Source organism: Patagioenas fasciata, chromosome 1 (assembly GCF_037038585.1).
Source record: "Patagioenas fasciata isolate bPatFas1 chromosome 1, bPatFas1.hap1, whole genome shotgun sequence".
NCBI lineage: Eukaryota > Metazoa > Chordata > Aves > Columbiformes > Columbidae > Patagioenas > Patagioenas fasciata.
In genome coordinates, this window is record NC_092520.1 from 69,883,997 (window position 1) to 69,896,784 (window position 12,788).

Genomic DNA, 12,788 nt, shown 5'->3' on the forward strand with positions numbered 1-12,788 from the left:
GGTGGTGTCTTGCAATCTGGGGGTGCTCATGTGCGCAATGTCCCTCCTTCCCCATCTGGTGGTACAACCCTTCTTACCTGGAGATGGGACCACAATTAAGATGGCCTGTCTAAAACACAGTGCATCCCCAGTCGCAGGCATATTGCTTATACGTATATCTCAAAACACAAAACTCTGTCACTTAAATTGTGCTCCCCCAGGCTGGTGATGACAGGGGTGATGCCATCCAAGGCTGGATATCTCCCATCCTAAACAGAGTCCTCTCAGATCCTGCCCTTGGCTCACAGTTTTCACCCATGTTAGCAAGGAGTGCAAAGCAAAGACTTGCATGACAACCATGTGTATTTTTACTTCCTATGGCTGAATTCTGGATTTTGTTTCCTGAGTAGATAATCATCTTGATATCTTTCAGAGCACTCTAAAGATCTCTTTCAGTGCAAGTGAAGAAAATAAATTTCAGTATTTTGAGAGTCAGAAAGCTGTCATCAAACTCAATTTATGATAAATGGCAATTAAAGCAGAATCAGTGAAGAGATTTTCATTGGAGGTGATTTTCCCATCTAGCAATTACAGGGAGGTTTATGTCTCAACTACATAGGCATGTGATTGCTTTTGAAGTTCTTGCAGAGGCTTTTTACACTGGTGCTCCAGTTCAGAATGCAGTTCAGGGAAAACAAATGGGGAAGGTGGTCTGATGGGGAGACCCCTGGCCTAGGACTGCCATCACAGTCTCTGCTGTTGTGGTATCTGTGTCTTTGCTATCTGCCATTTCTCTGAAAGGCAAACAAAAAAGTATATATTTGGAAGGCTACTGCTTCCGAGTGGCTGCCTGGAGGCTACAGCTTTGATTGTCTTTTCTCCTGATGCCTGTTAGGCAAACGCAGAGAAACTTTGTCGCACTTATGAAGACCATCTGAATGAGACAAAAACTAAACTAGAGGAGATGACTCGCCTCATGAATGACCTCACTACTCAGAAGGCAAAACTCCAGAGTGAGAATGGTATGTGCATCTTCAGCCCAGATACACTGTCTCCCAGATGTCTCAGCATTGCATTGGTGAGATGTATTGTGCAACGGCACCTCTGAAGGTGGCTGGATTAGTATTGCTGAATGGAGCGGTAGCTTTGTGTCTTTTGACATTTCTATGCTCAGTATTTTTATAACCTTGGTGGGGATATCTCACCTCGGACTGGCTTTTGAAACAAACCTATAACCATATTTACCATCTCATGAGCTGAAGTGGATGTGCTGACTGGGTACCCAGTTTTGGAAAAGAAGGACATGTACATCTATCTTACAGTGTTAGAGGGAAAATGACGGAGTTGGCATATCGCTGCTGTCTGTGTGAATACCATCTTCCTCACAGTGACCTTGGGCATTGAGCTCTAGAAGTTGCTCACATCTGATAAAAAATACTACATATCCTCTAAGTGCTTACTACCTTCTTAGGCAGAGTAGCGCTATTTAATCTCTGCATCCTCATCAGATACCACAAAAGAGTGGTATCTGATGAGGATGACCTGTTTTTCATTTCCTGAAATTTTTTCTTGTTAGTTCCATGTACTCGTATCAGGCTGCAGTTTCTATCCTGCAGCGATGCCCTTCTTGTGACAAATGAAATTTTTCTTGTGTATCCCTCTGTTCTGTACACTGGTCATTCTGAGGTTCTCAGGGTGCTTTGCAGCCCTCTGAGAAGTCATCTGTGGGAAAGCAATGTAAAGTAGTGAAGAAAAGTATGAACAAAACCAGATATAACTGCAAGTAAGCATTAGTCTAGTCTAATCCACGAGCTGAATGAAAATTAACAAACCAAGGTATTGGCAGTTCAAAAACAAAAGCCCAAAATTAATCAAGAAAACAAACAAACAAAAAGAAAAAACAACCCTAAAGAAAACTATCCTGGTGAAGTGTCTGAAGGTTAAAACTTTGAAGGAAGCTACACAAAAGGTCAACCACAATCACCGTTAGTTCTTTTCCTCAGTAGAATTGGATATGTGGGACTTTGATTTTGGCTGGGACTTTGTCATTTCATGATCTTACCTTTTTTTGGTTAAATCTTGTGGCAGGTGAATTTGTAAGACAACTTGAAGAGAAGGAGTCACTGATAAGTCAGCTGTCCCGGGGGAAAACATCATTTACACAACAAATTGAAGAACTCAGGAGACAGCTAGAAGAGGAAACCAAGGTAATGCTTTGATTGTGTCACATTAAGTGACATGGAATGGAGAGAACTGGTCATGTTCATTTGTAGCCTGGATGAAAGCTGAAATGAGAAACAGGTGTGAGAATCCTTCCTGGTAATTGTACTGATATAAGTTCCTGCTGCTGACTGAGGCAAGACACAGGAGAAGAGTTTGGGAAAATAATCAGCATACTTGTTAAACAAAACCCAGTAGGATAGCCAAAATCTCAGATTGTACACCTTAAGAGTTTGGATGCTTCTCCAAAGGTGTCAGGTTATCTTTGGTCTTGATAGTTCCTCAGAAAGCCAACAGTTAGAGATGACTTCAGATACTTCTTACCTCACTTGACCTAGACTGTCAAGGCCAGAGGCAAAAAGAAAAAAAGGCTTAAGTCTCCATTTGAATTTCTATGGGGTGTTTGTTTGAGTTTTGCTGTAGGTGATCCTGCAATGCTGTGACCTTTCTATCCCTGCAGTCCAAAAATGCCCTGGCTCATGCTCTGCAAGCAGCCAGGCATGACTGTGATCTCTTGCGGGAGCAGTATGAGGAGGAGCAAGAAGCCAAGGCAGAGCTGCAGCGGGCTCTCTCCAAGGGAAATGCAGAAGTGGCACAGTGGAGAACAAAGTATGAGACTGATGCCATTCAGAGAACTGAGGAGCTGGAAGATGCCAAGTAAGTAGGTTACATGGACTTCATCATACCCTTGCCTGGGAGGACTGTGCTCCTTGGGACTTGTTATAGTGCTAAGAAAACAGGGCAATCTGGTTGGAAAAATCCCCCTGGCTCATTGCCATAATTTGTGGCTGTCCTTCTTCTGTTTTTTTCATTGCTTGAGCAGGTCAGTGTGTCTGTTGAGTCCTTGTCCATGGGGCAGTAGATGAGGGTGCTGAGGTTTATTTAAGAATTAACAAGATTAGATTACCCTCCTTGGTTATCTCACACACTCACTTGCTTTGCTGAGCCCAGTGCTTCATTACCTCAGTCTTGACCTCCCTTCCCAGCAGGGAGATGATGGCTGCTCTGGGAAGAGCAGAAAGTTGTGTTAAGTCATGCTGTGCAGCTGCTCACAGTGACCAGTCTCAGATGTTTCTGCGCAAGGACTATGAGCATCTTCAGCATCTGCTTCTATGCATCTCTGATCTGCAGGAACTTCCCTCACTTCCAGTGTATCTACTCCATCTAGCATTGTCACACTCTTCTTTTGGGATCCTCCTTTATTTCCAGGACCTCTTCTTGCTGGGACTCCCAGCTACTTTTTTTCCCAATCTAAATAGTCTATGGACAAAAGCCCAAGGCATGATCAACCTCTTAACTGGTGGTTCTGTCTCATATCTCCTAATTGGAAGAATGTGACACTTTCATTTAGACCAGGCCTTTTCAAAATCTACAACCAGCCCATACCGGATACAGCTAGCAAGTAGCAGGCTGCTGCTTGAGAGTTCAAAAGTTCAATTTCAAACATTCATATGCACACATGCACAAAATTATCTGCCACATGTCACCACTCATAATTTAAGCTTTTTTTTTCCTATCATAGTCCCTTCTCTCTAGAGGCTTGATTTTCCCCTCCCTTCTCCTTGTCCCTGCAATTTTCTCTTTCAAAACTGATTTATTGAGATATGCTGCTTTGGTGTAAATTTTTCTGAATAACATGGCAGTGGTGGCACTCGATCATTTCACTGTGTCTTCCCACCTGATAGGAAGAAGCTTGCTGCTCGTTTGCAAGAAGCTGAGGAAGCAATTGAGGCAGCCAATGCCAAGTGCTCTTCTCTGGAAAAGACAAAGCACAGGCTGCAGAATGAGCTGGAAGACATGATGATTGACCTGGAGAAGGCCAACTCAGCAGCTGCCTCCCTGGACAAGAAGCAGCGTGGGTTTGACAAGATCATTAACGACTGGAAGCAGAAGTATGAAGAGTCACAGGCTGAGCTGGAGGCTTCCCAGAAGGAGGCTCGTGGCCTCAGCACCGAGCTCTTCAAGCTGAAGAATGCCTACGAGGAGACGCTGGACCATCTGGAGACACTGAAAAGGGAAAACAAGAACCTGCAAGGTAGGCTTCATTCAGGCTTCATGTCCAGTGTCAGAGGCACACCAGTGGACAGCTGGAGGGATGCAGGTGCCCCACAACAGCTGCAGGGAAAGGTGTTTATCCCATCCTTGAGGCTAGCTTTCTGATGGAGACACCCACAGATGTGGGCCATGAGGGTTTTAAACACAGAAATCGGTATGGCCTGAGGAGGGCAGGCTTCCCTTTGCTCACCTGCCAATGGAGCTCACTGGCAGAGGTGCCAGTCTCAGGGAAGGAACAAGAAAGAAGACAGAGGTGCAGTGGATGAAGCTTTGACAGCTCCAAAAGCAGAGCACAGGGTTGCTAGCCTGCAGATCACAGATAAAAAAGAAACCACTATAACCACTTCAAACAGTATTTACAAGAAAGTCTGTGCCTTCAAGTTCGTCAGGCAAAAAAAGCTGTTTTAATTGAAAGTAAGGCAGCACTTGTGTACAGACGAACCCTGGAGATAGTTGTTCGAGGCACGGGTTCTGTATTCATGCTCCGTGAACTGCAGTACATTTGGGACACTCTGATCGCTAATCCCTTTTTGTTTCAGAGGAGATTTCTGATCTGACCAATCAGATTAGTGAAGGAAACAAGAACCTCCATGAAATAGAGAAAATCAAGAAACAGGTTGAACAAGAGAAGTCAGAAGTTCAGCTGGCTCTGGAAGAAGCAGAGGTAAGGAAAGAAAGCTCAAAGAAAGAGGAAAGTGTGTCTTTATCACAATTTTCTTCCCTTTTTCCCCTCAGCCAATGTGTCGATTGTTAGCAAGCATAACCTCTCTGCACCCAGCTCCTCTGGCCTTGCTAGCCAGTGTTTTTGAGAGTGACTGGTGACTTTTGGACACATCAGCTCTAAGACCATCCATTGAGGCCCTTTCAAAGGAGGTGCCTTGTAGAGTTGTTTGTTTGGTTTTGTGATTGTTTTTGTTTGTTTTGTTGGGGGTTTTTTTGCTTATTGGAGGTTTTTTCCTGCCTTTCAAGAAGCTCAGAAATCTTCCGAGCACCTCCTGAAAATCCAGTTCCCACTCACTTTGGCATAGACTATTTCAGTCTTTCAGGAAACAGGAACTACTGAGAATTGTGGTCTATTTTATCCGTTTATCTGTTATTTCTAGTGTCTAGTTTCGAACAGCAAATTCACCATTTCCTGTTTTTGAGAATAAGAAAACAAACCTCCTGATGACTTTAAATTTTATAAGGTCTCAGATATTGTGTTGGATACTGCAGCCTGCTTAAAAAAAGGTAGCAGTTTCAGAAACCAAATGAAAACAGGCCATTTAGAAAATCGTTGACTCCCAATAGGAATTTGGTGATGTTTAGCATCACTGCATTAATTTGTAGAGTGACAAGTATGTACATATCCAAGAGAGATGCCTCATCCCAGTTTCCAGAAGGAAACCAACAATAGGGAACAAGACAACTAGAAGCCTTGGTTATTCACTGAAAGTGCTCAGTTGTCAGGTTTTTTGAAAGTTTGGTGCATTGCAAAGCTAAGAAGTGATAAAGGTGTTGCTGCCAAGAAGCAATACAGCATGTAGCAAAGGATTTTTAATGAAGGCTGTATTTCTTTTGAATTGTACTCTAAATAATATCTACTAAGACAAACTTCACCCAGTAACACGTATCCGTTTATACCTTTAATGCTGTGCAACCTCTTTTCTCTACTACAGGATGCTTTATACATTGCAGGGATTTCACAGCCAAACCAACAGGTGTCATGATCAGAGCTGAGGAAAGAGCATGCCTTTCTTCCACAGCTCGAGATGTGGAGAGTGATTATAGGCTCTGCCAGTAAACTTTTCTTGCTAGAAAGAATACATCAATTCATGAGGGATCTAAGGGGCACACTTTACTTTCCTGAACTGTGTGGAATGGCTTCCTAAAGATCAGTGATATTAGAAACCAGCAAAAGTAAAGTGGTGATGTATCTTACTTTAATTGTGAAAGAAATAGTTTAACACAGATTTTCTCCCTTCCTTGTGGATTTGGGTCTCTGGCAGTCACCACTGGTGACACAGTCCTTCTGCATGCTGCTCCCACTAATATGCTGTGGCTCCTTGGCACGAAGTGTGCATTCGACTGACCTGTAGCTGCTGCATGGTGGCTGGAGATTAGCAAGGATTTTGTACAGCTTTGTCTTCAGAACCTCCATTCTGTTTCCATTATCTCTCAAGGAACACATAGCTAAGCCTGTGCAATTCTACCCTTCAGAGAGCACTTCCAAAATATATGATGTCCAGTTCTGTGCTTTCCTTCCCTGTTTAATGTGAGCAGCAAGGAGGCAGAATGCCACATGACCTGGTTTATGCAAGACCTGGAAGACAAAGGCCCTGTTATTTCACTATGGGGTGTTGTCATCTTAGTTCTTGGCTTCCACATGTGAGAGAAATGTGAGAATAAAGACATAGGAGCAAACCTCCCTTCTCTCACAGACTTCATGCTAAGTGTAAAGAATAGACAGAATATTTTTGCATTTTGTCATATAAAGCTGATGTCTGTTATTTCTTTCCTTGAGGTCATACAGCCTAAAAAGATTGTATAATTGCAGGGCTTTCAACACTTCATGATTTGGAGAGATCTTTGTGAGTGGTGGGATGTGTGGACCCCTTCACCCTCCCAACAACAATCTTGTTTTAGCTTTTGGCTATCCCTTACAAGCCTGTGAATTTCTGCAGAGTGTCTGTACAGGAATGTGGAGTGGGGAATGTCTGTTGATATCAAAACCATGCAGGCACAGCCTAAGGTATTTGTATTTTGTGGCCCATGGACTGCTTGACAATTTGTCCTCTGAGGAGCTTGCTGCTCAGTTTTCCAACTGACAAGTTGCACTAGAAGGCAAATAAATGCATTATTTTGCTGTGTAAGCCACTCACATCCTTGCCTAGAGAGGGAGGCAAGGAGGAAACAGTGCTATTGGGAACAGGAAGAAAAGTGTAAAGGGGCTGTCTTTGTGCTGAAGTTTGTGATTTGAAATTAAAAAAGCAACTCCTGGCCTGCAAGCTCTTGGTGTTTTCTATTTCAGGGAGCTTTGGAGCATGAAGAAAGTAAGACTCTTCGTTTTCAGCTTGAACTTTCTCAGCTTAAAGCAGACTTCGAAAGGAAACTGGCAGAAAAGGATGAAGAAATGGAAAATATAAGGTAGTGTGCAGGAAGCAGCAGGTTTTTTAAGGGGAAAGTCTCAAAACACTGGAAATATTCTCAAGACCTAAGCTAGTCAAATGCACCACAGGTAGTTATGCCAGCACAAGCAGATACTGTCTGTACCAGAAACCAAAACAGCTCTATTTGCCAAAGGGTAGTCCTACCACATTACTGTTTCTTAATTCAAATATTCCTATCAGTTCAGTCTCTGCCAAACCACATGTAAGCCCATCACATCTATCACATAGCAGCTGTAACACAACAGACTGGCACAACCAAAGTCACAGCAGACCAAGGACCACTTAGTCTATATGTTTACAGTATGAAGACAAGTAGGCCTAGAGACCTGCCTTCTCCTAATCCTCTGGGATGGCTGCCTCCCAAAGGGAACCACAGGCAAATCAACCATACTACCCCAGTGGTGCTCAAACCTGTTATCTGAAGGCATTTAGTTAATTTATGCAGTTATAGCTACACTGATTGTAGGAGAATGTGAGGAGCTTGCCATTATGTGTACATCATGTGGGTAAGCAGTGAGAATTGCAAACATATGGGAAGCATGAATATAAAAGAAGAGCTTGTAGGTGAAAGGGATAATCAGGGAAAATGGAAAGCAACTAGATGAGAGAAGGATGATGTCTTTTGTCTCTCCTATCCAGCACAAATGCTAGACTGAAGAATTACACTCTTAAAATGATGCCATGCTGGGCCAGATTTTCAGCAATGGGTGTGTGCAGGCCTTCAGGAAACTCTGGCTTTGAATTAGTCCATGTTACAGTGCTGTCAATCCAAGAATCGTGTCATTGTTGGTAGGCTAAAGGATAGGGAAGGGGAAGTCCAAGTCACACCTTGGCCAGCAGAGATACAAGGATTGATATGTTAATTGTTTCAAAACCAAGAATGTTCTGGCCCTTTCAGATACTATCTTCTGATGTCCTGCAGATGTCTGGATGACAGAGTTTTCAGGACAAGCTATCCTAATCAGTGCTTTCTGCCTGAGCTTCATTATGAGTGTTTTGCTGCTAAGTTGTTCAGCAGACAAGCTGTGTTGTTCCATGGGAGTCTAGGGCAGAGTTCAGCATCTTGCTGAAGCAATAAGGCCCTTAAGGCTTCCCTTGTTGACTCGGTGATTTCCCAGAACTCCTACGCTTTCAGCAAAACTTGACCAGCAGTGAGATAAATGTTTCCCTATGTGAGTCATAATTCATGCTATGAGTTATCTTCTGATTGTAAGAGAGCAAAACTTTAATCATAGTACTTGACTGTTATAGAGTCAAGAAAATTAAGCACCTGTCTGTATCTGTTTTGCCATCTTTACATTGAAACTAAGCTGCTTTTCACAGGGGGACCAGGCTCCTAATCGTGTGGGCTTAATATTTTCTAACTTTAGATGTTCATAACACTGATTTCTATTCCTGAATTATTCCCCTTATAATTTGCACAAGAAATGTTTTTGAACATCTACTTTAAGACAATAAATTGTAGCTTACACATGCTATTTACTATAACGAGCACCTAATTAGCTTAGAATGTAGCTCCCTACCTTCAGTTTGATTAATCTCCTCCACTAAGGCCTTCATAAAACGACTTAGATGCAAAACATCACAGTAAATGATTCAGTAAATATCTTGGTGACTGCTAGACTTGAAGTGCTTCTTGTTGGGTTCAAACCTGTACTTGCTTGAGTTTACAAGAGATCTGAGAGAAGTGCTTGCTCCAGTATTGCCAGGAGAATCACAAGAGAAGGATGCTACAAGTGCTCATGGATTAAGAGTCAGCTGAGAGTGTGAAACACACCAGTCAGTTAGACAGCAGTGAGGCACCAGAGACCTGTGCTATGTATGTCATTCAGAAATATACTATTCCTGCAAATGAGACACTTTCAGAAAGTGAAGTACTGTTGCATGTTATTCTGCATTCCTGTGCAGAAAGGAAAATCACTCCTTTCATACTTCATATCCTTTTCAGGAGAAATCAGCAACGTGCCATCGATTCACTCCAGTCCACCCTTGATTCTGAAGCCCGGAGCAGAAATGAGGCCATCCGGCTCAAGAAGAAGATGGAAGGGGACCTCAACGAGATGGAAATCCAGCTCAGCCATGCCAACAGGCATGCTGCAGAAGCAACAAAGTCAGCACGTGTCTTGCAGACACAAATAAAGGTACCGTGAGAACTGCCAGTCCCAAGCACCCAGTAGTAAGTGTGGACTGGGTGTCATTAGCACAAAGCAAAACAGCAATGGTGATGGTAATTAAGAGAGAAGGTACTCCCAAGGATGTGCAGGGAAAGCCCTCAGTGATCATGTCTGGCATAAGAGAATACTGAAATATGGATTTCTTTCAAGACTTGTGTACAAGCTGGATGAAATCCAGTGATAAAAGCCTCGCTGGCTACAGCCTCCTGCAGGGGCAGAAAGCTACTGCATGAGGAACTGAAAATCTGTGATTTCCTTGTGAGATTGCAAGTCCTTTAAACGAGAAGAGCAAGTCAGGCTGGACTACAGTAGTGTGTGTATATTCAGCTTTGTTGTTTGTTTCAATATTTGTAATATGTATGTTAAAAAAAAAAAAGTGCTTTACTAAGGCAAATCACCTCTCCCATGCCTAAGCAGCTAGTTCTGCCTCAGGCAGAACTGCAAGCTCTGACAGATTTGAACACACAGGTTTTTTCCCCCCTTACACAACATAACGCAAAAGCTATTCAGATAACAGTGTGGAGGAGGCGCTTCTACAACAACAAAGCACTGAAATTCTTCAGGTGGACCCCATGCAACCTCTGGGGTCCTCTTACATAAGCATAGCAGTTTGAAATGGAGTTGTACTGGTAAAAAACCCCAAACATCTGTTTTGTTAAAGGAGCTTCAGGTGCAGCTGGATGACTCAGGACATGTGAATGAAGATCTGAAGGAGCAGCTGGCGGTCTCTGACAGGAGGAACAATCTTCTCCAGTCGGAGCTGGACGAGCTGAGGGCTTTGCTGGACCAGACTGAACGGGCGAGGAAACTGGCAGAGCATGAACTGCTGGAAGCCACTGAACGTGTGAACCTGCTTCACACTCAGGTTGGCTTTTTCTCTGCTCTCTCTCTTACTGGGTTAAGCTGAGCCTGGTCTTTTAAGCACTGACACTGTTTGCCCATGGCCATCATAAGCCAGACATGCCTCACTCTCCTTCAAGGGAGAAAAGAAGGAGAGGAATTTAGTCACTCTGAAGATAAGCCACCTCCCTCCCTTTGAGTTAGCTGGAACTGATTAATCAGCCAACTGCTTCAAACAGTTTCCAGAGAAAGCAATGATGGCAGATAACAAGAGTAAATTTGATTTCTTTCCTTCTTCCGTGCTGTAAAACCAGCTTCCCGCTTTTGTTGAGCCATGGCTGGGGAGGCGAGGCATTCCTTTGGAGAAGTGACGCAGGTGCTGTTCTTGTGCAGGAAGCTGATGTTACACAGCAGTGGAAACTGCAGGGGCCAGGTTCTAACACAAGGTGTATTGTGCAGGGCACAAAACTACTCTGCAGCAAAGTACTCTCATTGAGACAGGCCTTTGGACTTTGTCCCTCTATAATGATGTACACTGCAGTTTTTACAGGGTCATGGAGGGGCATGTCCTGATGCGCCAGCATTTTTGCACAAAACCAAAGCTTCTCTTCACCAAATAATGATCAGAGAGAGAGGAAAATGTGCTACAGGCTGGTAGTGTTTTGCAAGATTTCCTCCAGCTCATTGGTGACTCAGGGCTTCTGTTTTAATCACTTCATTGATTAAGTGATCAGTAGTTTACTGGGAGGAACTGCCTTATTCATTCTTTTATTTCAGGCTCTGGCTTATTATTTTATCTGAATCAAAAGCTAAATGTTTCCAGCTTTGCAAGTATTTCCAATATTTCCTCAGTCTGAAGCTAAGTTACATAGTAACCCACATATCTGGGTCTCCCTTCCCAAATGCTGCTGTAATCCAAAGGATGCAATAATCATTAAGTCCTGGTGTGCTGTGGTATTTAAAGAAGTTACATGTCTAATCATCACTTTTCTTCCTTTTCCACTGTTCCTTTGTGGAATTCTTAATAAAAGAACACAAGCCTGATCAATCAAAAGAAGAAGCTGGAGGGTGACATTTCCCAGATGCAGAATGAAGTGGAGGAATCAATCCAGGAGTGCCGGAATGCAGAGGAAAAAGCCAAGAAAGCAATCACAGATGTAAGTGGGCTGGTTGCCTCCTCACGTCAGTACTGCAATGTCTTAGTACAACTAAGAAACTATTTTCCAAGTCACCATTTCTGTGCTTGTTACAAAGCTCATACCTACAAATTAACCTCACAGTTATCTGGAGGTAACTGATGAAACTTTGGAATTAAACAAGCTAGAGGTAAAAAGAGAGGAAAAGACTTCATCCTGATGTTTGGGCTTTGGTTGCTTTCTTGGAGTTTTATTGCCCTAAGAATGCAGTATCCACTGATCCTCAAAGTTTCATGTCATGTCACCTTTGGATCAGGTAAATCATACATGTGGGTAAGCTAGACCGTTTCAGGCTGAACTAGTGCTAACTGCTCTCCTGGTATAGATAGAATCTGACGTGACAAACAAATTACTGAATACCAAACGAGGTACCCTGGACTTAGGTGTCTACTGGAAAAACATGAGGCCTAAGATGCCAGGAGGAGAAATGGAGTGCATTCTTCCTCTAGAGAAGACATAATTTGGGCAGGTATAGTTTCATTTCCCACAGACCTGGAGAAATCCACGTCTTCAGAGTTCAGCTGATGTATCACATCGTACCAACAGATAACACGAAAGCTAGAACTGGAGATTTCTGTGAGTTACATGTCTGGAGTGCCTGGACAAAGCTATTCTTGTACTATGTTCTTTACTGCTTCTCAGCTGACAGCACTATTGCTGCCTGCCAGAGAGAAGACACTGATTGTCCTTGATTCAGCTCCAGGCTGGATTGCAATGACTGCTGCCTTCTGATGACTACTCAGTGTAGGTAAAAAAAATCTCTAAATGGTTGTTGGTGGCAGGCATAAATGTCAAAGCAGGAATGAGCTAATTGGCACCCTTGTTACCTGTCTTACAGAATGGACAGGGACTATGTAAGATGTTGAAAATGAGCTTCCTATCCCAGCACAGACAGTAGAAACTGCTCTGCTGTTACACCTGCTCAGGCAGCTCCCATCTATGGCTGCGCAGCAAAATTGGTCTGCAGTTTGCTTTAATCTACTACCTTTCAAGAGCTCCAGACACCAAGATTAAATTTTGAATAAGTTCTAGATAAAACACCTGTAGTGAGTGGCACAGGCTTACTTGTAGGCATTATAAACAAGGACATTATATAGCACAGATATTAAAGAAAAAAAAATGTGGGGAGAAACTCTTAAATCACAACATTAGAATGTGGAGGGAAAAAAAGGCCT

At 43.1% G+C, this 12,788-nt stretch overlaps 1 protein-coding gene across 2 annotated transcripts in view; it reads left to right on the plus strand.

The window, feature by feature from the left end:
• The window catches only part of MYH15 (myosin heavy chain 15), a 55,235-nt gene that overhangs the window by 30,916 nt on the left and 11,531 nt on the right, over positions 1-12,788 (plus strand). For both annotated transcript variants that reach the window (XM_071808382.1, XM_065829429.2), the window contains exons 30-38: positions 875-1,001; positions 2,068-2,186; positions 2,660-2,856; positions 3,885-4,234; positions 4,794-4,918; positions 7,265-7,380; positions 9,352-9,544; positions 10,239-10,442; positions 11,449-11,574. In XM_071808382.1, the coding sequence (XP_071664483.1) occupies positions 875-1,001; positions 2,068-2,186; positions 2,660-2,856; positions 3,885-4,234; positions 4,794-4,918; positions 7,265-7,380; positions 9,352-9,544; positions 10,239-10,442; positions 11,449-11,574 (1,557 nt within the window). The remainder of the gene's footprint in view (positions 1-874; positions 1,002-2,067; positions 2,187-2,659; positions 2,857-3,884; positions 4,235-4,793; positions 4,919-7,264; positions 7,381-9,351; positions 9,545-10,238; positions 10,443-11,448; positions 11,575-12,788) is intronic.